Source organism: Aythya marila (assembly GCF_965140915.1).
Source record: "Aythya marila genome assembly, chromosome: 2".
Classification (NCBI taxonomy): domain Eukaryota; kingdom Metazoa; phylum Chordata; class Aves; order Anseriformes; family Anatidae; genus Aythya; species Aythya marila.
This window is the reverse complement of record NC_139043.1, coordinates 149280545-149303426: the sequence shown is the minus strand read 5'-3', so window position 1 is coordinate 149303426 and position 22882 is coordinate 149280545. Positions and strand designations below refer to the sequence as shown.

The window sequence follows — 22882 nt, the reverse complement described above, 5'->3', positions numbered from 1 at the left end:
TCTCCATAACATATTGTAAAATAACAGACTCTGAACCCAGATAATGTAAGATAGTTTTATAGATGTCAGGTGCCACTCAGATTTATCCTTCCTGTGCACTGTAGGTTGAGCAGAAAGGAACATTCTGCATGAAGTATAACATTCAATATCTTAAGAAAATAAAAAATCCACAGTGAGTCAACCGCTAATATTTCTAGAATCTGTGAGTGATGAAAAATCAACTTCCCATAACATTATTTCATAAAATATATCTGTGGGAAGAGTATAGGCAGATGTTTGGAATAGCCTTTTTTAACTTAGTTTAGACAATTGCAGAGTAAATATTACATATATTCACTACTTTGCCAGAATATTGCTTATACTGGCAAACTCAGTGTGGTCTTTCATTTTCTTCACTTTTTTTTTTTTTTTTTTTCATGGAGTGTTTAGAACAAAAGAACTTCCCTGTCAGAATGTGACCTGATGTTTCATAAGTGTTCTTCTAGTTAGAGTAACACTTTCTAAGAGCACAGTGACCTAAAAATATTTGGACATTCTTAACAAATTGAACACTGCCACTGCATACTCCACTAATTGGGATATTAAACAACATATTTTCTGTGTTCTGAGAACATTTCAAAGTCTTGCGCTGCACATGTTCCATCTGTGCAGCTAATGAGCTCATCTGGTAAAACCAGCTTGATCTAGAGTTTGAAAACCATCAGAGAACATCTGGAGAAACAGCAGAGTAAAGTCTTCAGAAGGGACGAATAGACAGACTTAAATTTTTGGAAAGTAGAGTGCAGGGAAAAAAAAAAAAAAAAAAAGAGAGAGAGAGAGAGAGAGAGAGAGAGAGAGATTGCATTTGGATCATCCAAGGTCATAAGGTTACAAATAATCCTAAAACTGTACAGAACAAGATGTTGACATATGAGTCATGGGTTGGGTGGCAAAAACAGTCTCATAGGTCCAGCTCCCAAATAAGATCATACTGCTTTGGCGTTTTACTTTGCGGTTACCCATGTTCTGCATTTGCTTATCTCCTATTTTCAGTCATGACCTTGAAATCAAAGGGAAGATGCTTTCTGTCCTCTTACCCTCTGTCCCAAGATGGGCAAAAAGCAAAGTTTTTTTTTAAAACAAAGGCTCCCCTTCACCTCTCCTTCCCCTCCCCTATTTCAAGAATAGTGCAAAAATTTGGTGGCATTTTTCCAAATCATATTGGTTTTCATGATTATTTTATTCAAAATAGAAGTCTGCATTTTTAAATATCAGCAGTTTCCTACCAATATTTCCCATGCAGAACATCTTGACTTAAAACAGCTTTTCATTTCAAAATTTCATCGTTGTTTAAATTCTCAAATCTGTAACCTTTTTCTTGACCTAATATATGCACTTTCCTCAAGCTGCTGATGAACTGATGAAGCTATGCATCCCTACTTCTTTAAATAGAATTTTTCCTCCCAGGTCGATCTTCCACTGCTGTTTGCACTTAGCTTTGGCTTTCCAAGTTGATCTTTTGTTATTTTCAACTTTCAAGGTGTTTTTCTCCTTAAATACATACTAAGGGCTAGAAACGTCTGCAAAGCTTTTGACACTGTCCCACATGGCATACTTGTCCCTAAATTGGAGACGCTTGGGTTTCATGGGTGGACCACTCAGCTGGAATTGGTTGGATTGTTGCATTCCAAGAGTTGCGGTCTATGGCTCAATGTCCAAGTGGAGGTCAGTAACAAGTGGTGTTGTTCAGGGGCCAGTATTGGGACCAGCACTATTTTACATCTTTGTTAGTGACATGAACAGTGAAATTGAATGCAGCCTCTGAAAGTTCGACGATGAAGCCAGGATGAAGATGCTGAGGGATCTGGGCTTGTGTAGTCTGGAAGAGGCTAAATGGTATCAGCCCACAGCTACTTGAAGTTGAGAAATGTCTGAGACAAATTCTTCTCAGTGGTAACAGAGGGCATATAAATGGGCAGCAGCCACAAACCACATTCAGGGAGGTTTAGTCTGAATACCAGAAGGGCAACTTCACAAGGAGATAATTGCAACCCTGGGTCGTTCTGGGTGTCTGAATTCTCCATCCTTACTTGTTGAAGTAGAGACCTCCAGAGGACACTGATGACCTGTGATTCTGGGATTGTGTGACTGCATACCTTGTCAAAACCAAGTATAGTTTTGACAAGGTGTATAAATAAATAAATAAATAAATAAATAAATAAATAAATAAATAAATAAATAAGATAAATAAAAAAGGTAAATAAATAATCTCTTTTTGTTATGCAATGTAATGCAGAAAAAAAAAAAAATGATTCCTATTTTGTAGATCCATCTCCTCTTATATCATGAGCACAGCCAAAATGCTATTTGGCAGCTAATTAATATTTTATCTGATAACAGGAAATCTTCCATATGTCTGGTTTTATAGCAGGAGGATTTCAAGACAATAGAGAGAAAGAGAACCTGCTACTACTGCTTTAATGGCCCCTTTGGAACACATGGCATGTGCAGATTCATCCAAAAAACCATAACTGCCATTTAATGTAGTGTCATATCATTATATCAAAGCCACCTCAAGACTTTCAATGAAAGATGAGCAGTAAGACTGCATTGCTAAATTCTTGTGGTTAAGTAAAAAACAGATGGAGCCTACAAGTTGTCTGAATAAACATCAGTATTTCCAGGCAGAGTCTTACAGTGAAAGGATTTTTTGTCTCCAAGAATGGCATATTCTGGCAGTTCTAGCTCATAGTATTTGATGAAATCTGTTAGGCAGAAAATGAAGATGAAAAAGATATAGGTCAGTAGCATTCTTAGGACCAACAGAAGATGCCAGGCTTTTGTACACTCTAGAAGGACCTGAAATTACTTCCAATTGCAGAACAGAATCATCCAGTTTGAAATGTCTTATCTTATCCCTTTCCAGGAAAAATCATGGCAAGAATCTTTTGTAACATCTGAAGTGAATTAGCTCAGTGCATGCAGAGAGATCAGTAAGGCAGCATTAGTAGGTTTGAAGCAAAGGCATCCATAACAATATTTGTCACAGCCTGATCATCTGAGCTGGATGTAGTCTGATCACACTCCTGAGAAGAAAGAAGCTTTTCTTGGCCAAGACAACGTCCCATTAAAACCAAACAGAATGGGAACAAGGGATTAGGGGAAGGATGAGAGATGCAGAACCTCCCTTGCATCCTCTGGAAACCTCTCTGACCCTTGTTCACCATGTATAATGATATCGCTATACTAGGAGGCCTTGTGATACATTCACATCTGTATTGTGAAAGGTTCAGCTGAGATCACCCACCATGAGATCCACTGAGAATAAACAGATACTTCCAGACACCAGGGACTGGTGCTTATCACACTGAACTTCCTACACCCAGGAACATCTGTGCACGAATCGATGAAATCATCAGTACTCATTGCTTGAAGGTAGAAATGAGTATATGGCTTATCAGAAAATGGAAAAACAAGTTCCTGTGATTGCTACAGATGATATTGGGTTACTGGTAAGTATGGAGGGCTTAGCGTTCTTTTATAAGGCTATGGCAGAGTAAGCAACCTTAATCTCTGTGTAAAGTAAAGAGCTTTAATGAAAAACAGACTCTTCTTTTAAAAACTGGGCTTATTAGGTAAATGGTTTTGATTACACTAATTTGGGCAGATATAAGGAAGACTGAAGAAATGTCAAGAGCTGCAGCTCTCCCTAGCAGTGACTGTGCGCAGTATGCAAAGACTGACAGGAGAAGATTCAGGAGGATAAAGGAAGTATTCATGGTATTAAAAATGTATTTAGCTAGGAACAGCAACATTTAAATCAAGGAATGGAAACAGGAGTTAAAGATGATGGGATGCATCCAGACTACAAGAGTTTTGCCTCATGTTCTAAACAGGTCCCAGGTATCTGGAGGTCTCTGAAAACTGAGCTATAGGTGTGCTAAGATTTTTTACACAGGGGCAAAAAAAAGGCTTGCATTGTCAGGAGACAAACCACAAACACCACCTGCCAGGTAAAAACATATGAAATGGTTAACAGAGTGGGGGGAGTTTTGACATGAACACAAAATAACAAGAGTGCCCATGTTGTCACAAAGAGGAAAAAGAAACTGAATACCTTCTACAGCTTCTGCTGACAGCTCTTCAGACTCTCCTGGCACCTCATTACATTGGCAGCGGGCATAGCCAATGCTAGTTCCAACAGTCAAATTTTCTGTCTTCATCATAAATCTAAGTCCTCTCTGCCTATTGCAAAATCCTAGAAAGCATTCCCATTACATTTCTCTGAGTGCTATAAAATGATTCACACAAATAGACATATATCCAAGTAATCCACTTCAGGTTCAGGGATTGGAAGGAAAGTGTACAACAGTGCACAGCACAGAGCAGATGCTGCTTTTAATCAATTCCTCAAGGAAATAAGTATTGAATTCCCTGAGGACACATTATCTTCCTAATTGTTTTCTTCCTGAAGTTGATATCAAGCCTTTAGCTATATTATGGGCTACCAATGTCAAACAGCTGCCTCTTAAAATCTCCCTCAATTGATTTAATTAGGCGTTTTGTCACTGTGTTTTAGAGTGTGCCAGAAAGGAACTCTAAAAGGAACTCTGTAGACCTTTGCTACAGTGATGCCTGATGCTTAAAGGAGGAACAAACAGCAGAATGTGAAGCACACATTTCTGAGCTTTTCTTCTGCTGACTTAAAAAGTGAATATCTACAGAACAATAACAACAACAACAAAAGACTAAAGACCTGTAAAAAAAAAAAAAAAAAAAAAAAAACAGAAAAATCAGTAGAAATGTAGCTTCCAGCTCTGGATGAGGTAACATGCACAGATCCACTCAGAGCGGAGCTGCAAGGGAGTCTGTGCACACGTACACCAGGTAGATATCAAACCAAAACCATGACAACCCACAGGCTAGAGAAATGGTGAAGTGCCGTATGCTCATATTAGAGGTTAAAGAAAGACCATCATAAACAACCTTGCCAAATTTATGGTGAAATCTTTTAGCAGGAGTGCAGTGATCAGCTAAAGGCCTCCTTCTCTAAAGCTTTGCTAAGTTTATATGCCCTAAATCCCTGGAACAAGCCCAGCCTAGCTGAGTGAATTTACTGGCTCCACATGTGGAGCAGAGACATTACTTGCCAAAACATGTGTACAAAGACACTTCACACAGATGATATTAGAGATCATGAAGACTAATGCTACAAGGATGAAAGAAACCGGTAAACAAATCTGGAACTCATTAACTTTTCTAGATGGTAGTCAAGACCCTGAAGTAGATTGAAGTATGGGTTTTGTAAGCAGAAGGAAGAAACTGCAAATTGAGTACACTCTACATATTCATAGTAACAATTCTGTGCCCATTTTTTATGATCTGTTACAAAAGACAATAGCCTATCCAAACAGTTTATGGTCTACTGAAAACACTGGTGGACTGAAGCTTCTTATTTCTTTAATATCTGAGAAAATGAGATCTACAGATATTCTCACCCAGCTTCTCAGGTCAGTCTGTATGAGTGCCAGTTGGGTGTGCAATGCTGTATGGTACCTGAGCCTAGGGGAGGTACACAAGGGCATTGGGAACCTACATAACTGAATGTCCCCTATTATGGAAATAACACTGGCATCAATTTGGTACAAATCTGCTCTTCATGAGAGATAACCTATCTGGGAAGCATATTAGAAATCACACTCATCATTGTTTTCAGTCAAAACCCAAAATAATGAAACAATTCCTAATAGAACATCTACTAAGACAAAGGTTTACTAGCAGGGAAAAAAACATTAAATACTTCAATATAGAATCATAGAAAGGTTTGGATGGGAAGGCACCTTAAAAATCATCTATTTCCAAACTCCCTGACATGGGCAGGGACACCTCCCACAAGACCAGGTTTCCCAAAGCCCCTTTTAAGCTGGTCTTGAACACCTCTAGGGATGGGGCATCCACAGCTTCTCTGGGCAGCCTGTGCCAGTGCCTCACCACCCTCTGAGTGAATAATTTCTTCCTAATATCTAATCTAAATCTACCTTCTTTTAGTTTAAAGCTATTCCCCCTTGTCCTATGACTGCGTTCCCTGACAAAGACTCCCTCCCCAGCTTTTCTGTAGCCCCCTTTAGGTACTGGCAGGCTACTGTAAGGTCTCCCCAGAATTTTCTCTTATTCAGGCTGAACAACCTCAACTCCCTCAGCCGGTCTTCCCAGGAGAGGTGCTCCAGCGCCTTGATCATCTTTGTGTCCCTCCTCTGGACTCGTTCTAATACTTCTATGTCATTCCTGTGCAGAGGGCCCCAGAGCTGAATGCTGGGCTCCAGGTAGGGTCTCACAGAAGTGGAGCAGAGGGGGAGAATCACCTTCCTCAAGTTGCTAGCTATACTCCTTTTGGTGCAGTCCAGGATACAGTTGGCTTTGTGGTCTGCAAGCATACATTGCTGTCTCATATTTGTTTTTTCATCCACCAATACCTACATATTATTATTCATTTTTTGAATGTTGCTACTAACTTAATCTGACCTACAGGCTCAAAAAACCAACCAGCAAGCTAACCTCCACATATTTATTAAGAAAGAAAACAATGCTGTTTTCAAGACAAGTCGATTAGGAGGGCAAAGCTTTGGCATGAGTAACAATATAAGGGTCAATTCATCCCATTAAAGACACAAAAATAAAGTTTATTGTTGTGCATGAATGTAGAAGCTACTCAGTTTTTACAAAACCACGAGGATATCTGACCAGCTTTCCTTCAGAAAAGGCCAGAAAGAAAAAAGCCTTCTCACAAGACACATGTAGTTTTGTTTATCTATGAACATAGCTGGAGAGAGAAGGCGAGTGGGAGGAAATCGGATTTGATTGTGACCTAGAGCTGCTAATACAGTAAGACATGGATACAAATAAGATTACTATAATGAGCCAATATAAGCAGCTAGCTTTTAACAGCAGTTGCTTAAGAGAAAGGAGGTTCCTTTCTAATGCAGACCACATAGCCACTCTGTTATTGCACATGGATGTATCTTGTTTGGTTCTTGTTGTCATTGCAAAGGATAACTGGCAGCCAAGGCAGCGTGACTAAAATATGAATGCTTTAAAAGAATATCAATGCTAATGAAAGTCAGATGATTTACGCAGGAAAGTTAATTTAGAGATAGTCAACAAATAAAAACCACCAAGAATCAAGTGCATATACACAACGGCTCCAAAATTGGCCCTCTGCAACTCACCAGATTATTGTTCTGTGTTGTAAAAGATTGCAGAGCTGGTCAGAAGCAGCTAACATATTTGTGAGACACTCACTCTTGCACCGGTGAAGAGTTTATGCATAACTCTCCTTGGCTTCTTTGTGCAATTAGCAGCACTCTCAGCTATGGGATGTGAACCCCAGGCCTCTTTCCTGAGGGCAAAGGAGGAGACCATTGCAGTGACTACACAAGAGACTTGATAGCTGCTCTAGGCAAAATGACTAACTTCAGAGCAGCTCAGGCTACAGAAAGTGAACTCTAGATTGAAGGAGTAGGGCACAACTTCTCTATTTGAACTCAGAACAGGCTATAACAAACAAACACTGAAGATTGTGAGCTGTCCAGAGTATGAAGAAATGCGCAGTTGCCATCAAAGCAGATCACCACCAGAGAGTAAGGTCAATTGAGCCCCCAAGCAAGTTCCTCTGTGAAGATGCCAGTGTTAATATGAAGAAACATGAAAGCCAGATCTGCTAAAAGGCCTTTAGGCCTGTTATTAGGCCTAAAACAATCTTGGTGTGTGTCTGGGAAGAACAGATTTCTACTCACATACAGAAAGATCAGGAGCATGTGAATATTTGCTGAATGTGACTTACAGACGTCTGGTGGATTTTGTATGCACAAGGGCACAAGTTAGAACCTGAAAAACATTTGTTTTAGAAAAAAGACAAGGTTTTAAAGTGAACCATTTTGTTCGCTTGAGATGAATGACTGTCATATCCAGCATGTTGCTCAGCACGGGTATACTTGCAGCCCACACCAGTTACAGAAAAGGTTTGCTCAGGTGGCTGCAAAAAGATGCAGCCAAGTCACCACCAACTGGTGGGATACCACTGATGCCATCAACAACATCAAAAGTATCCATTGCAACAAAAGAATGAAAACAGAGACAGGTGTGATCTTGTTCTGCTCTGAAGGTCTGAAATACCCTTAGTATGTATTCTCTCCCAAGATGAAATCCAACACACACTTTCTCAACACATACAGGCAAAATTCTCTTTACAAGGATTGGTATCTTGTTTTTCTGCCATTTCCAGGGAATTTGTCAATTGATTTTTAAATACTTTGAAATAAAATTAGAAGTTTTAACTACTTTCTCCTTCACGAGCACAACACCAGAAAGTGGGGGTTGCAAAGGGGAGAAGTGTTTTCACCAAAAGCAAGAGGAAATCCTGTTCTTTCTGAATAAAGTGTTAAGCCACAACAGGATGTGAAATGTGTGGGACGTGTGAAGAAAAGAAAAAGCAAAAAAAAGGCTGCCCTGGATAGAGAATAGAGGGGAAATTTGCTTTAAGGAGAGAATCCAGAGATGCTGAAGCAACACAACCACAAGATTTGAAGAGTTAAACTGTTCTCTGTTTACTGAACCATTGAGTAGGAAACATGCAGCTGAATCAACAGGAAAGTGGAACATGGAGTCAAAAGTGCATTTTTTAACTTGTCCTTTTCGTCTCTAAATCTACCAAGAAGATTAACAGTTGAGATTTAATAACAAAAAGAAAGACTTCAACTGCATATGTCCTGCAGCAACAAAGTGGAGAGCCTGCTCCAGTGTGCTGGCAGCTGGACAGTGCTTATCAGCAAGAGCATCCACTTCCCAGACCACAGCCAAGAAATAAAGCCTATTCAAGGTTTAAGAAAGCTCACATGATGGGAATTTACTGTCTGGCAGACAACTGCCAGGCCTTGAGGTCAACCTGAGGCAGAAGCAGCCAAAGCTGCCTGGACCAGACCTCCCACAACTATTCATCTCTCAGCATACACCCCCACGTTCTGCCTGGTCTCCCCTCTCCCCTAGTCTCCTAAGCTAATAACCCTAGAATGTTATAATTTTGATTTCCATTTTCCAGCCAAGCTCGTAGCCTCAGGAGTGTACAAATCTCATCATTTTCCATTTGGATTGAGATGCACAGTAGAGAAAAACAGAGAGATACTGAAATTTTGTGTGGATCTGGTCTCAGGTTCTTGACCCTACATGGAGTTCCCATTAGCTTTCCAGGAAAACAGTTGAAATGAGTATTTTGATTGTAACACACAAGGCTTAGATTTTTTGTGGGTTTTTAGTTTGGTTCCATCCCACACCCTATTTCTTTTACAGAAACTATCAGTTAATGTCCTGTGCAAGCCTGGGAAGATGTTCATCGTCTGAAACTCCTCTACATCATCAGACGGGTAAAAAAAATACAAGTGCATTTGGCTTTTTCAAAAAATGAGCAAAAAAGGTATGAGTTTTGTCACTCACATGGTATTTGGGGTATCATTCCTACTCCGCCTCTTTTATTGAGTGAAAAACAAACAAACAAACAAACAAACAAACGAACAACAAAACACAAACACACAGGCAAGTGAACCTTTTACAGAGTCTAATGCAAAATGAGAAGGAACAATATTTTTTCCCACTAAATACATTCATTTATTTATACCTTTGACTGATAGTTTTAAGCCTGCTACAAACTGCACTGTGGTTAAGGGCTGGCCCTTGAGAACCAGGGTCTCATACCCCATATTTAGAGAGCCCACAACCATTAACTCTCCAAAACAGAAGGGAACAGATGCTGCTTGCTTTTTTAGTGGCATTTTGGTAAAGGATGACTGGGTTTTAGGATAACTTTGCTACATTTTTTCTTATGTTTTGTCTTTAAGAGTGATTTAGATCCATATCTGTTTGGGTTTTGATTATTTTTTTTTCCCCTATATGATTTCCCTGTTCAGGGTAAATATTGATCCATCATTTCATCCAGTAGACCTTAATAACATCAGATGAATGCTATAGGTAGCAGTTTATCAACAGATTAATGAAAATGATAAGGAATGTACAACACTGTAGTTCTAATAGGGTTAAAAGGAAATAATGTGACCAGAAAAAAGTTTCAGAGATGAAAGGACTTTTAAAAGCACTGGGGCTTTCCACTGGCAGAGTCTGAAAAGCCAGGGAAACTGCTAGGAAGCAGCAGGTGCATTCATAACATTGAGATCATTCAGAATGATAATTACTAAAATACCTCATATATATTTACTCAATATGAATAAGGAGAGAATAAAAGCATGTTTTTGTTCCAAAACAGTGCTTCTTCAGCGTGGAATGGGGGTTCACGCAGAAGTTCCCATCCGCAGATGTCCTGAGATCTTCTTTGCAACTCTGAATTTAAGAGAAGCTTCTTTTTAATAGCTTGGCTGCTTCACAGCATTCTTTAAAGAAAACCTTGAATTCAGTTCCAAAATATTCACCTTGGTGTTCTCTCACAGTCATCAAGTTTTCTTGCCCTCTGCACTCTTGCCATGGACAGTTTCTCTACTTCTTGTCTGTTTTGGCCTGGATTTCTACAGAGCTCCACATTTAAAATCCTGCAGACCTGGCAAGGGAGGGATTCTCCTTCCTTTGGCTCCTGCCTTGTGGCTAGGTGCACAGTTGAAATACTGAAAATTAGCATGGCTTGGCCCAGAGCATTTGGCTTATGAGACTTGCAGAAAGCTTGTTACACCCTTATGTAAGTTTGCAGGACCTTTGCATTGCAGCACACTTTTGCAGCAGGCACTTGCCCATTTTCTGGTGTTACCTTTATCAGGAGGATGCCACCTGTCTAGTCTTGGTTCTATGGCCTTGGCCATCCCCGTGCTGTAGCACTGGGAAGCAGTGTGCCCTCCATACTGACCAGATAACAACGTGGGGTCTTTTCACATGCTTTTTGAGTGCCTGTAGCAGTGACTAAGCAGAGCATTGATGCTGGGGAGCCCGCAGGACTGCAGGGAGCAATAGCAAAGGTGGGCTTGGGGATAAGACATTAAGTCCACTATGAGAGGCCTGATGGCCAGGCTAATCCAAAAAACTTTAAAGGGGTACTTGCTTCTTTTTGAATCAAGAACCGCTGTAGGACAGTCAGCGGAGCAATGGCTGCAAACATCTTGTCCATGTGCTATGAAAAGGGAGGATGGGGTGATGAGGGGAACAGTCTGTTCCTGAAGAGCTGGCTCAGAAACAGCAAAAGGAGCAAACAGGCAATGGAGAGGAGGGAGGCTTGGAAAAGGACAGAGCCAGCTCTCCAATCAGCCTGAGCTCTGCACGACAAACACTATTCCAGACACATTTGAAGCTCTGATCCTGTTTTAATATGCAACAGAAAGACCCAAAAGGCAGCTATACCTTTGTACCTTCCATCCAATCCCCTACAAATGAAAGCCGACACCCTGCAAATGGGGAAAAAAAAAATAAATAAATAAATAAAAAGAAAAAGAAAAAGAAAAAAGAAAAAAAAGAGGCCAGTAGATTTGCCCTTGACTTGTACAAAGCTTTGGGGACAAAGCTGTTGCTTTCAAATTAAATAAGATGGAAACTACAAGTGGGGAAAATAGAATACCTCCTGGCACAAATTCATAAAGAAAAAAAAAAAAAAAAAAAAAAAGGAGTGAAGTTATTAGTAAAGGAAAATTATGCATTGTGCTGGAGAATGAATCCTCTTGCCCCTTGAAGTCAGTGGAAACAAAACTGAAATACAGGGCTTTGGTAAAATAAAAAAAAAAAAAAGATGTTAGAGAAAGAGTGAGAAATAACTTATGCAAGCAGTAAACATGCACACTGATAAACTCAGAGGTCTCAGCTCTCTGGATGGGAATGCATGGGCTACATCTGCAAGAGCAAGAAGAGCAGAAGGGATTGCTTATGGTGGAAAGGAGAACCTTTTGCAAGGAAAGGAGGAAAGTATTGAATAACCCTGTTTTAATCTGGGGCCCAAGAGATGAAGTGACTGTCCCAAAGGCAGACAGGATGTCTGTGGCAGAGCCAAAAATAGCAGCTAGATTTCTTGTTCCTACATCGTAACCATACCATGATCCCTCCTCCTACACGTAACTAATATAACTAGTTGTTTAGTTCTTATTGGATGAAAAAAAAAAAAAAAGACAGAAAAGAAAAAAAAAAAATTGTTCCACTGAGCCAACTCTCAGATGCTGTCCATTCAGCAAAATCACTTGCTTTGTTTTTTATCTTTCAAACATCACATGCATCTGATGCCTGCAAAAGGGCAAGACTCTTTCACCTCTCCAATGCCTTCACATCCAACAAATCAGTGGTGATCAGCAGTTTCCAACTTGCTGTGCTGGTGCAGTGATGTAAGGGGTCCTACACATTCTTGCTTGCTGTGGTACCTGCTGGGGCTCAAGTTTAAACCAAGCAGATGACAAAATTTCCTTTTCTCATCCAGAGACCTCCTGACCTCAAAAAGCATCATACCAAAGGAAAGAAAGAAAAAAAAAAAAAAAAAAAAAAAAAAAAGCCACAAAACTAGCGGACCAATGAATGAAAAAACAAACCCTTGCTCAGGGTACTGCTGCAGCTCCACTGCAACACACTGATGTGGGGTGTCCTGCACCCCTGCAGTGAAGTTCCTTGGCAGGTCACGAGGAGAAAGTCGCTGAGATATTTGCACCCACACATCTCCCCAAAGCACCCACACATCTCCCCAAAAGCACTCCATGCAAACGTTGCCTCTTCCCCATCCTAAACAACCCCAAACTGATAAAAAACATTTCAACTCTTAAGCAGTTCATGCTGCTGCTTTCCCACAGAGGAGAGGACATCAACTAGGCGTTTTGTCTCCAGGGGGCAAAAGATGAATTACTAATTATATGGGTACTGACATTTTTGCTTGTTTCTGGAAAAATGACCTTGGTGTTGGCTGTTCATTGCCTACAGCAAGCCAAGAGGCTGCTGCGAGCAGAGCAGAGCAGGCACAGGGCTGGTCTCCCAGCTCCCCGACACGTGAGGGCAGTGTTGGTGCACAGATGACAGGGCTTTGGTGCTCTCCTGCAGCCCTGCACAGCACCCTGCTGCTGCTGCTCAGCATCCTCCTGGGCCAAGGCTGCTCCACTTGCACAATTCATGCAAAAAATAAAATAAAATAAAATAAATAAAATTAAATTAAAAAAAAAATAAAAATAAAAATAAAATAAAAACAGACTTGAGAAGTGTACGGGGAGGGGGGTGTTAGGCCAAAATATTTGTATCCACACTGCTCCCATTGTAAAGGCTGTTTTTCTAAGAAAGCTTCCCCTCTGTATTACATGATGAACAATAAAACCACGATCAACACCTTTACAGGCATATAATGACATGGGAAATGGGACAGATGTAAGTCTTTAATTATTTCTCTTTAAAATGGTGCAATCATCAAAGATGGAGAGGTTTTTAAATGATCTTAATTGCGCCACTGTAATATCCATTTATTCCTCTGATCAAGTACTCCAGCCTCCCAGACGACACTCTGGAAAGCATTTTCATACAGCTGGCACTGGGGGGTGGATGATCAGTCAAAAATACGGCATGGTCGTCTCCTTGACTGAAAACAGACAGCCTATATGATACATATGGAACAAGTGACACAAACGACAAAAATGCAAGCGTGTAGGTTGTACATGTGTGTGTTATATATATTTGTGCATACATAAATCACACAGAGTTAAACATATCATCTAAAGGAAGCAGAAGCTTCTTATCGGAGCCTGAAAGCAGGCATGGAGTGCATCGTCCCACTGCAAGCTCAGGAGCCCACCCACACTCAGGCAACATTGACGAGCAAGGAATTCACCAGCCTGCATGAGCACGGTCACACCACCTCCTGGGGGAACTCCAGCACACCAAGGAAGCTAAGCACAGGTTTTGATGCAAAATCTGGAAAAACAAGTCAAGTGACCCCCAGATATCCACCAACTCATAGGTGTCAGCTTTTCTGACCCCATTCCGAGGCCCACGGAGATCTGTGCCTCACAGAAATGTTCAGTTAAATGTCAGTTTTTTAATATGTGCAATTGGCACTCTAATAAAACAGTGAGAATTAATAGTGAATGATCTCCATAAATTAACTTCAGTATTAAATATATAGTGACATCCCTGCTATTTAATTACAGTAACTGCAATATCTAGGGTCAAATGTGACAGAAAAGTTCATAGAAAGAAGGGAGCTGAATTTGCACCGATATTCTTGTATCAATATATATCAGCCCACACACAGCTGCTGTGGGCATGACCTAGTCCTCCAAGACCAAGATCCAACAGGAAATATTGCCAGCAGTGCTTATAAATAAACCACCTGATGAGTGGCCAAACTAGTTAATGGAACGTGGATACTTTCCTAATTAATTTTCCACTTTTTTTTTTTTTTCCTCATAAAAATGTAACCAAGGAGTTTTATAGTGCAATCCACTTGCAGATTCTCAGCACTGGCTGCAGTTTTTGTGGTTTGGTCCTTCCTTGCTAAACAGATAAAATAATCCAGCTGTTACTCTAAAACCGAGGACTTGGTTGCCTGCAGGCAGCCAAGTACATGTGCCAGCCATTTGGAAGAGAGTTTTATTCTCCCCATATGGATTTTGATACCTCTGCCTTCTTATCATCCCAAATACAGAAGGTTCCTTCTGTCCCAGCAGATAAAATCTGGTGATCATAAATGTGAGATATAGGCTCCTTGGTTATCACACATATCCAGGAATGTTTTGGTGGACTTCAAAACCCAGAAGGGAGGATCCACAAGTCAAAAAAAAAAACAAAAAAAACACAAACATATATTAAAAATAAATAAATAAATAAAATTAAAATAAACAAAGCACTACAAATATGAGAATGTTAAGACCACCATTTAGCAGTGACAATGACACAAGTATTCAGAGCACAATCAGGAGATACTTTAAGACAATGCTGCACTTTTTGGGGTAGTCACCAGTTTCCTTGCAGAGTCCTGGCACAAGGTGATCCTGAAGGTCTTTTCTAAATCAGGTGATTTTACGATTCTCTGATTCTGTGAGTGTCTGCCCAGTGCAAGGCTGATCTCTTCAGAGAGGTCACTGATTCAGGTGCTTAGTGTTGTCCCCATAAGGCCCCAAACAGGTTTATAGTGAAACCATGCTTCCTCCTTTTCACTATGATCACCCCGTCACAGGCCAAGTAAAAGTTTATGGAGATGAAGAAACTTCAGCAAGAGAAAGAAACAACCACCCTCTCTTGCTGTCATTCCTTGAAAAACTTCAATAAGAACACAAGAAACACAAGAAACAAAAGGAGGGAGGTACTCTGGAAAGCTGGTAGAGCAGAGAAAGGAATCAAAACTCTTAAACAACTCAGAAATTAAAGTTTGAGTTATATTTGTAGGTTCTAGAAAAGGGAAAGTGATATTGTGCACACACAACTCAAATAACTGTTACCTTCTAACAGAAAAAAATCCCTATGTCATCCAGAGCAGTTTTGGTCAAAGTTGTTAAATGTATGTGGGTTGCACAGCAGCAAGTTTTGTTTCAGGTATTGTACACAATTCGTTTTCTATTCTTGACTTTGCCATGCTCTTTCCGTTATATGCAGGTGCTCCATGTAGTAGTTGCATGTTTCTATATCTAACACTAATAACTCAGTCAAGTCAGTGTTGTGTGCTAGAGATAGAATAATCCAACCAAGGCTTCATATACACTTGGAAGCATTTCACTGGAGGTGATCTCAGTAAGATCAGAATGGAAAGAACAGATTCACCCTAAATATCAGTAATTATAAACTGAATAGAAGGATTTTGATTAATCTCTGTGAAAAAGGTGTAAAAACAATCAATGCAGAACAGGTATTGTAGTTCTGTTCATCCAAGCATTGATGAAATGTTGGACCAAGCTACCTTGCAGTGCTTCTCCATTCAACAAGCACAAGCTGTTCTTTTTTTCTTTTTCTTACAATTCCTTCCAAATCTGCAAGAAGGCAAGCTCTTAGGAGAAGGTCTTTTTGTAGGGCTGGCATTGATCCATGGTAGCAAAGTCCTAACTGAACACATGTCCAGTAATGTCAGGACCCAGGTATGCTCCTCTGACTCACAGCCCTCTGTGGACGATGCATGAGCCCACATTTACTTCTGAAAATACTTCTCAGATTTCCTCTTGGGCTCATTACAAGCCATCCTGGAGTTCATGAAACTTGGCCTTCCAACTTGCTCATCTCTCATTTGCTTTCTAGGTTAAGTAGAATGACAGACCCAGACTAATAAAACAGAAGAACAACGTGGGAGCTATTGAGAAAGAGAAGAGGAACACAGAGATGACCACACAGTCCTGGAATGCATTACCAGCCCAAGTATTAGAAATTCATTGCTCAGGTTGTGCTGCAAAGCTTAGCTTAAATGTTATCTTCTTCACAGCTGTTTCAGCCTAAAGGCTCTCCTTTACTTTCCATCCACAAGAAGTTACTCATAAAGTAGAGCCAGCTGTTGGCACCCAGAGAGGGTGCCTTTTCTCCCTTCTGCTTTCCCACACCTAGCCCAGAAGCAAGGATTACAAATCAAAGTCCAGCAGAAGTATATTGGAAAGTACAAAGGATTAAGAGGACTCCAGAAGCTCCACCTAGGATTCCAGAATAAGCAACAGCCAAAAGGGAAAAAAGAAAGTGCTCAGTATGGATGCACTGGATAAGAGAGGCAGTGAGTAACAGAGGCACCAACAGAGGTACCTCCCAGAACTGAGAGACAATGAGATTACAGGAGGACCCTCACCCACAGCTCGTAATCCCAGAGCAGCACTGGAGAACATCTGCACAGAGCTGCTAAAGCAGCAGACTCAAAGACCCTTGACCCAGGGACACACCTGTAAAATCAAATCTCTGTGATCTCCTGGCCAACATGGAGCAATGGGAAGGTGAAGGTAACCCATCTCTGCAGGCAGCAGCTCCTGCGCAGGACAAAGCTTGGAAGAGGCACTGATGGGGAAATTTGGGTGCTGTTAGTCCAGACCAAGGAGCCAGGGATGACCTCTTTATAAACACAGAAAGATAAATAAATGAGTAGAGTTTGTTTGGGCCCACCACCACCAAACTGATAGCTGTCAGTTAAAGTTTTTACTTAATAAACACAGAAAATTCCGTTTTAACATAAGTGCCCTAAGACTGATGATGATGGAGTTATATTGGAAGAAACCAAAGGGTAATATAGAAGGACATCTTAATCCAGGAAGCCTACCTTCCCCTCCTAGTGCTAAACTCAAATTAGAAACAAAACAAAACAAAACAACAACAACAAAAAAAAAAAAAAAAAAAAAAAAAAAACAAAACAAAAAAACCTTATCTTGCTTTCTGGTCCCCAGTTTGAGCGACTGACAGGCTTGATACCCTAAAGTATCTTCAGCTGAAGCCGTGGCTGTTCAGCTTTTGCCAGGTCACTGCTGCCAATGTTCACATGCATAATACTATTTCTTTGCCTTTTTTTTTTTTTTTTTTTTTTAAACAGCTTCATTTCCATTCACAAATGAGAGCCAAGGCTGTCCAGACAGGAATGCTCAAGACCCCGCTGGGACACTGAGGCCATCCAAAAAGAGCAGCTCTCAGTAAGATGAGCACTGGCAAGATGCTGAAGCAACTCCTAGCTCCCCAACATGGGAGGCCAGAGCTTCCGAAGAAAGAAATCAAATGTTCCGTGTGGATGTGGAAGACTTCTGAATTTTTGGCCAGTGCCTTTTCCCAGCACCTCGGGAAGGCAGAAGAACCTAAACAAGTGCAACTCTTTCACAGGACAGACAAACGACACAATAATATAAATCTCACGATTTTGCTTAACCCCACATCTATTATCTTTATTAAATGGCTTTCCCCAGAGAAGCCCTGCTAGACGAGTACTTGCAGGGCTGCTGCAGAGGGAAATATGTACAGGACCTGCCCAAGGTGACACAAACAGGCAATGGCACTGGTGAGAGGGGAGCAAGGAGGCCAAGCCCTTTCCCTGGTTCTCTGTTTTGGTTAGTGTTGGCAAAGACACTGTCACACATGGGCACCTGATCACTGTCACAGCAAACCCGGAGGCTCGATGGGAGAAGTTATAAAAAACATGCATAAAAGCAGGCATAGGGGGTATCTAAAAAAATAATTTGGGTCTGGACCTTTGATCCATCTGAAGCACCATCCATTGCTGCTTTCAAGATGTTGCCTCAGAAATAGTAATGATTTTGCTATGCCCGGGGATTTGTGAGGGGGTCTGCTGAATCAAAGACCAGCTTTGGGAGAGCCCACCCAGCCATATCCACAGGGATGCAACTTTGAGCCACAGGATGCTCACTTGTATGGCTCTTCCGCTGCTGTAATCAGGGTAATTTTAATTGCCATCCACAATTTAGGGAAGTGAAACATAGAGACCATCCTAAGGAGAATCATAGCCAAACTCTTTTTGGTAAGCAGCTTCTGTTAAGCAACAGGGAATGGTGGGAAGGTTAGAGGTACAAGTAATATCAACCTTGTACCCCTGCTGTCTAAGATTAGCCATGCACCATTACCAGTGTTGCAAGCCTGCAGTCTTCCTTTATAAAGCACTCAGCAGACAAACCTCAGCTCACCTCTCCTGGAGGGCCACAGGATTTTTGCAGGTAAGGATAATGTTTGGAGCATTTAGTACTGAACTATATGGGAGCTTCTAGCAAAATAAATAGATAAATTAATAAATTAATCTGTAGATTGTTTAACTTTTATTTATTTATTTGTTTTGGTTCAAACTTGGTCAGAATGTGATTTCTCCTGGAAGAAGCGAGAGAAATGTAATCATTTTTTCCTGCCACCAAATCTAAATATTTTGCAAATGAAATTCTTGGCCTCACATCTGTGCTAATATATAAAAGAGGGGAAGGGAAAAAAGAAACATATTACATTTCTCAAACCACCTTCCACACAACCTGTGACAGCCCTGAACTCAGGTCATTATTGGTGACTATCTAATGAAATTAATGCTCAAATGGAGAATGTGCCTATATAAAACTGTCTTTGAACATCTTTCTTTTCCCTCCCACTCACTAAAGCCAAAAGGACGGTGTTTGTGTGCCATGACTGCCATCACATCAAATGAAAGCATCAAAACCTACCTACAAGTCACTACTTAATTACAGAATCCATAAGGTTAGAGAAGACCTCCAAGATCATCTGGTCCAACCAACCCACTCCCACCAATATTGCCCACTAAACCAGATCCCTGTGATGAAGAGCAACACCTCTCTTTGACAGCTGACCTGCTGTTTACCAGCATCATTGAAGGAGAAGTCTGCAGAACTGCATTCACTCCTTACCTATACACCCTCATCCCCCTACTTCACGTGTTTTAGAAACTCTTAGTGCTATTCTTCTTCACATATAATCTCTTTTATGAAGTTTCTACAAAATGCAGAATTGCTTTCCTAATCACCCTGGTCTGGGATATTTTGTCCAATCTGAATTATGGGTCTCATATCTGCTGAGTTGTGAGGGCTTGGAGCAGGAGGTCCAGTACAAAACTTCATCAATAAAACTGTTTAAGGGCTCAGAAACTGCCTGTGGCTGAATACAGAACTAGGAGTGATGGTCTGTCCATCCTGAGAACCTAAGAGCTGTCTTTTGAAACACACTTTAAGATACACGTCTCCTTCCCAGATCCTAGTGTAGCTTTTTTTTTTTTTTTTTTTTTTTTTTTTTTTTTTTTTTTTTTTTTTTTCTCCTTTTTCATCATATTGACATCACTCTTGAGGATGTCACAGGTCCCCAGGGATACCACAGAACTTTGCACATGCACAGTGGCCTGCCTGGTGCTATCACTCCATGGATGTGTGCACAGTGTTGGAAAGATATTTACTGTTGTTGGGATATGCTACCAAAGACACAATGGACAATGAGGTGGGGCTGTGTCATGGCTTTATCAGCACTCATCTGTTGTGACCTGGGTGATTTAGAAGGGTTCTCTCTCCTGGGCAGGGTGGCCATGCTGGCCACACCCCACACTACTTTGTAACATCTCTTCCACCTTTGGACATCCTTCTCTTAAGCAGACCTGACCAAGCCTGGTCTTCTCTCAAAAGTCCTTTAGATATTGCACAGATTAATGATCCCTCCCAGTTGCCGTCCCCTACCTCTCCCATCCCTCCATCCTATCACACTATTCTTTCCCACTCCCTCATCCTCTTAGGTAGAAACCTTCCCTTCATCAGCCTACCAACCCACCCCACCCCAGTTCAGGTGTGGAGAAGACCCCACAGAAAGCCTGGAGAGAAATCTTCAGTGGAGATTTGGAGATTTCTTCCCTACTCCAGGGCAGAGACAGAGCTCCACCTGCACTGTTGGGTGGAGGTCTTGACCTGGAAACTGTCCAGAACCAGGACTCTTTGCAGGCTATTTTTGATGCTCTTTCAGATAGTCTTCAGCCCAAGCATACTGCCAGCAATATTTGGATTGCACTTACTTACTCATCCCCACAGCAGGCGCATGTGTCTGCATGCACTCACACATACTTTCATGCTGCAGCTGCTTTTTTGACAAATGTCTTTGATATCAAGGGAACCCAGGATAACCACGACAAAATTTTCAGGGCTCACACACATGTCCTGGAATAGCACTTGTGGAGGGGTAGGGGCAGGAGTTGGGGTCCCCCTTCCCTTTGGGTGACTTTTTACTTGCTCAACAAAAAACAGAGTAGATTCTTACCTCGGAGAGATGCATTTTGTTTGTTGCTAGTTTTGTGGCACTTTTTTTTTCTTTTTCTATTTTTTTTTTCTTGGAGGGTACCGTATCAGTCCATCTCCACATTCAGGCAGGACTTATCGCTCTGCCATCGGCTGTCACACAGGTGCGTCTGGTGTACCACACCACGCGTGCTACTTTCCTACTTTCTTGCTTTAAAGCCCCTCTTTATCTCTCTATATGCAAGCCAACCCTGGTGCCAGCAGCCCTGCAAAGCAAAATCCCCCCTGTGTGAAGCAGCTGATTTCCCCCACCCCTCTGGGCAGAAGCCTCACACAGCCTCACAGATCTCAGAATGCCACAACCTCACGCTGGGCAGCCCAAGCGTGTCCAAGCATCCCCTCTGCACCTCTTTTGGGGTCCGCAGGGCTCCAGGGATGAGGATAAGGATGAGGATGAAGATGGGGATGGGGATGAGGGGACACATGGCTGCTCAGTGGCTCTTCCGCTGGGAACAGGTACCCCCCGCACCCTCCACCTCCTTGCTTTGATTTTTACCTTCCGAAACACAACTGCTCTACTGCTCTTACCCCCGGGGAATTTACACAAGCCGCAAGCATGCACTGGGAAAAGCAAAGCAAAACGAAAACACCTCCAGAAATGAGTGGCTCTCCCATACACTTTTCTTTCTTCTTTCTTTTATTTATTTATTTTTTTTTTCCCTCCAAAGAGGAGGCAAAGGAAAGCAGCTACCGCACGCCCAAACCAGAAAACAGAGATCCGGCAGAAGCAGGGAAAAAAAAAAAAAAAAGACTTTTCCTTTCCCGGCCCCGAGGCGGCTCCGGCAGCCGCACACCTGCGGGGAGCGCCCGGCGGCGCCCGGTGCCGGTCCCCGTCCCGGTGCCGGTCCCGGCTGTGGCACGGCTCGGCACGGCTCCAGCCCCCGTCCTGGCACCCCTGGGGACCCTTTCGTCCCCGAGCCGCTCCCCTTGCAGCCTGACCCTGGCCGCTTCAGACAGCAATGGGTAATCTTTCTCTCCTTGTTTTGTTCCACAGTAAGAATGGCAGTGATTGAAGCAAGCAAGTAAACAAAAAACTCCACGGTTTTCTGTGCAGATCCACCTGGATGCTGAGTGGAGACGGACTCAGTTCAGACACACTTCTGAGATTTTCCCTTTCCTTTCCTTTCCTTTCCTTTCCTTTCCTTTCCTTTCCTTTCCTTTCCTTTCCTTTCCTTTCCTTTCCTTTCCTTTCCTTTCCTTTCCTTTCCTTTCCTTTCCTTTCCTTTCCTTTCCTTTCCTTTCCTTTCCTTTCCTTTCCTTTCCTTTCCTTTCCTTTCCTTTCCTTTCCTTCCCACCTTTCCCCTCTCTCCCATCTCCCATGCATTTACCCGTGCCCAGGCTCCTGCACGCACCACGCTCTGCCCACCCCGCACCAAATCCAAGTGTGTTTGCAGAGGACAAGTCTCTCCTGCAGTTTCCAAACTCACCTGCAAAATGCTGCTTGTTGCTAGAATCCAGGGCAAAAGCCACCTCATCCCTGGAAGCCGGGATTAAATGCATTGATTGAACCCAGATTTAGAGCCGTTTTGAAAAAAACACCACTTTGGGGAACGCGGAGCAATCCTCAACTGGCAACCTAGCCGAGGCAGTCTGCCTTTTTCTCTTGGCTCTTTGGGGATTTTATTAAAGACAGATCTGACGTCAGGGTGAAGGACAAGCCCTGCATTTTTCCTCTGGAGAAACTTTTCCTGCCTTCACTTCTTCATTTTTGTGTGTAGTGTTGTCCCACCTCCTGCATTTCAGAGCATCGCCTTAGCCAAAGGGCTCTTAAAGGGAAAGCTGCAGCACAGTGGTCCAAGGCTCAGAGCCTGCCTGTGGCATTTAGGCTCTTGAAACTCAGCTAGGACAAGAAACATTCAGCCAGGCTTTCCTGACTGTGATTAACGAGCTTAGATCTATACAAATATCCCCAGATGTTTGATGCGTGTAATCGCTCACAAGGAGTGGCTCCATTTGCAGTGCAGAAGGAGGTTAGCCCTGTGAGCACATCCCATGGGAAGCAGTCTGCTGGCTCCTCAGGGCACCCCTCTTTTCCAAAAGGAAGGGCACACTGTCCCCTACCATGCTTTGTATCCCCTCGGTGATTTTGGTGGTGTTTGTTGGGGTCTCTGCCAGCTCCAGATATTTCTATCCCATGCCAGCAGTGGGCATAATGAATATTGCCCAGGTACAGGAGTGCAAAC

General features: G+C 42.0%; 1 protein-coding gene across 1 annotated transcript in view; it reads right to left on the bottom strand.

The window, feature by feature from the left end:
- CCN4 (cellular communication network factor 4) overlaps positions 1-22174 on the bottom strand; it is a gene marked incomplete at both ends in the record, with an annotated part of 35990 nt that extends 13816 nt beyond the window's left edge. Inside the window, one exon of the mRNA XM_082752473.1 lies at positions 22127-22174. Within this exon, the coding sequence (XP_082608599.1) occupies positions 22127-22174 (48 nt within the window). The remainder of the gene's footprint in view (positions 1-22126) is intronic.
- Between the last annotated feature and the right edge of the window lie 708 nt (positions 22175-22882).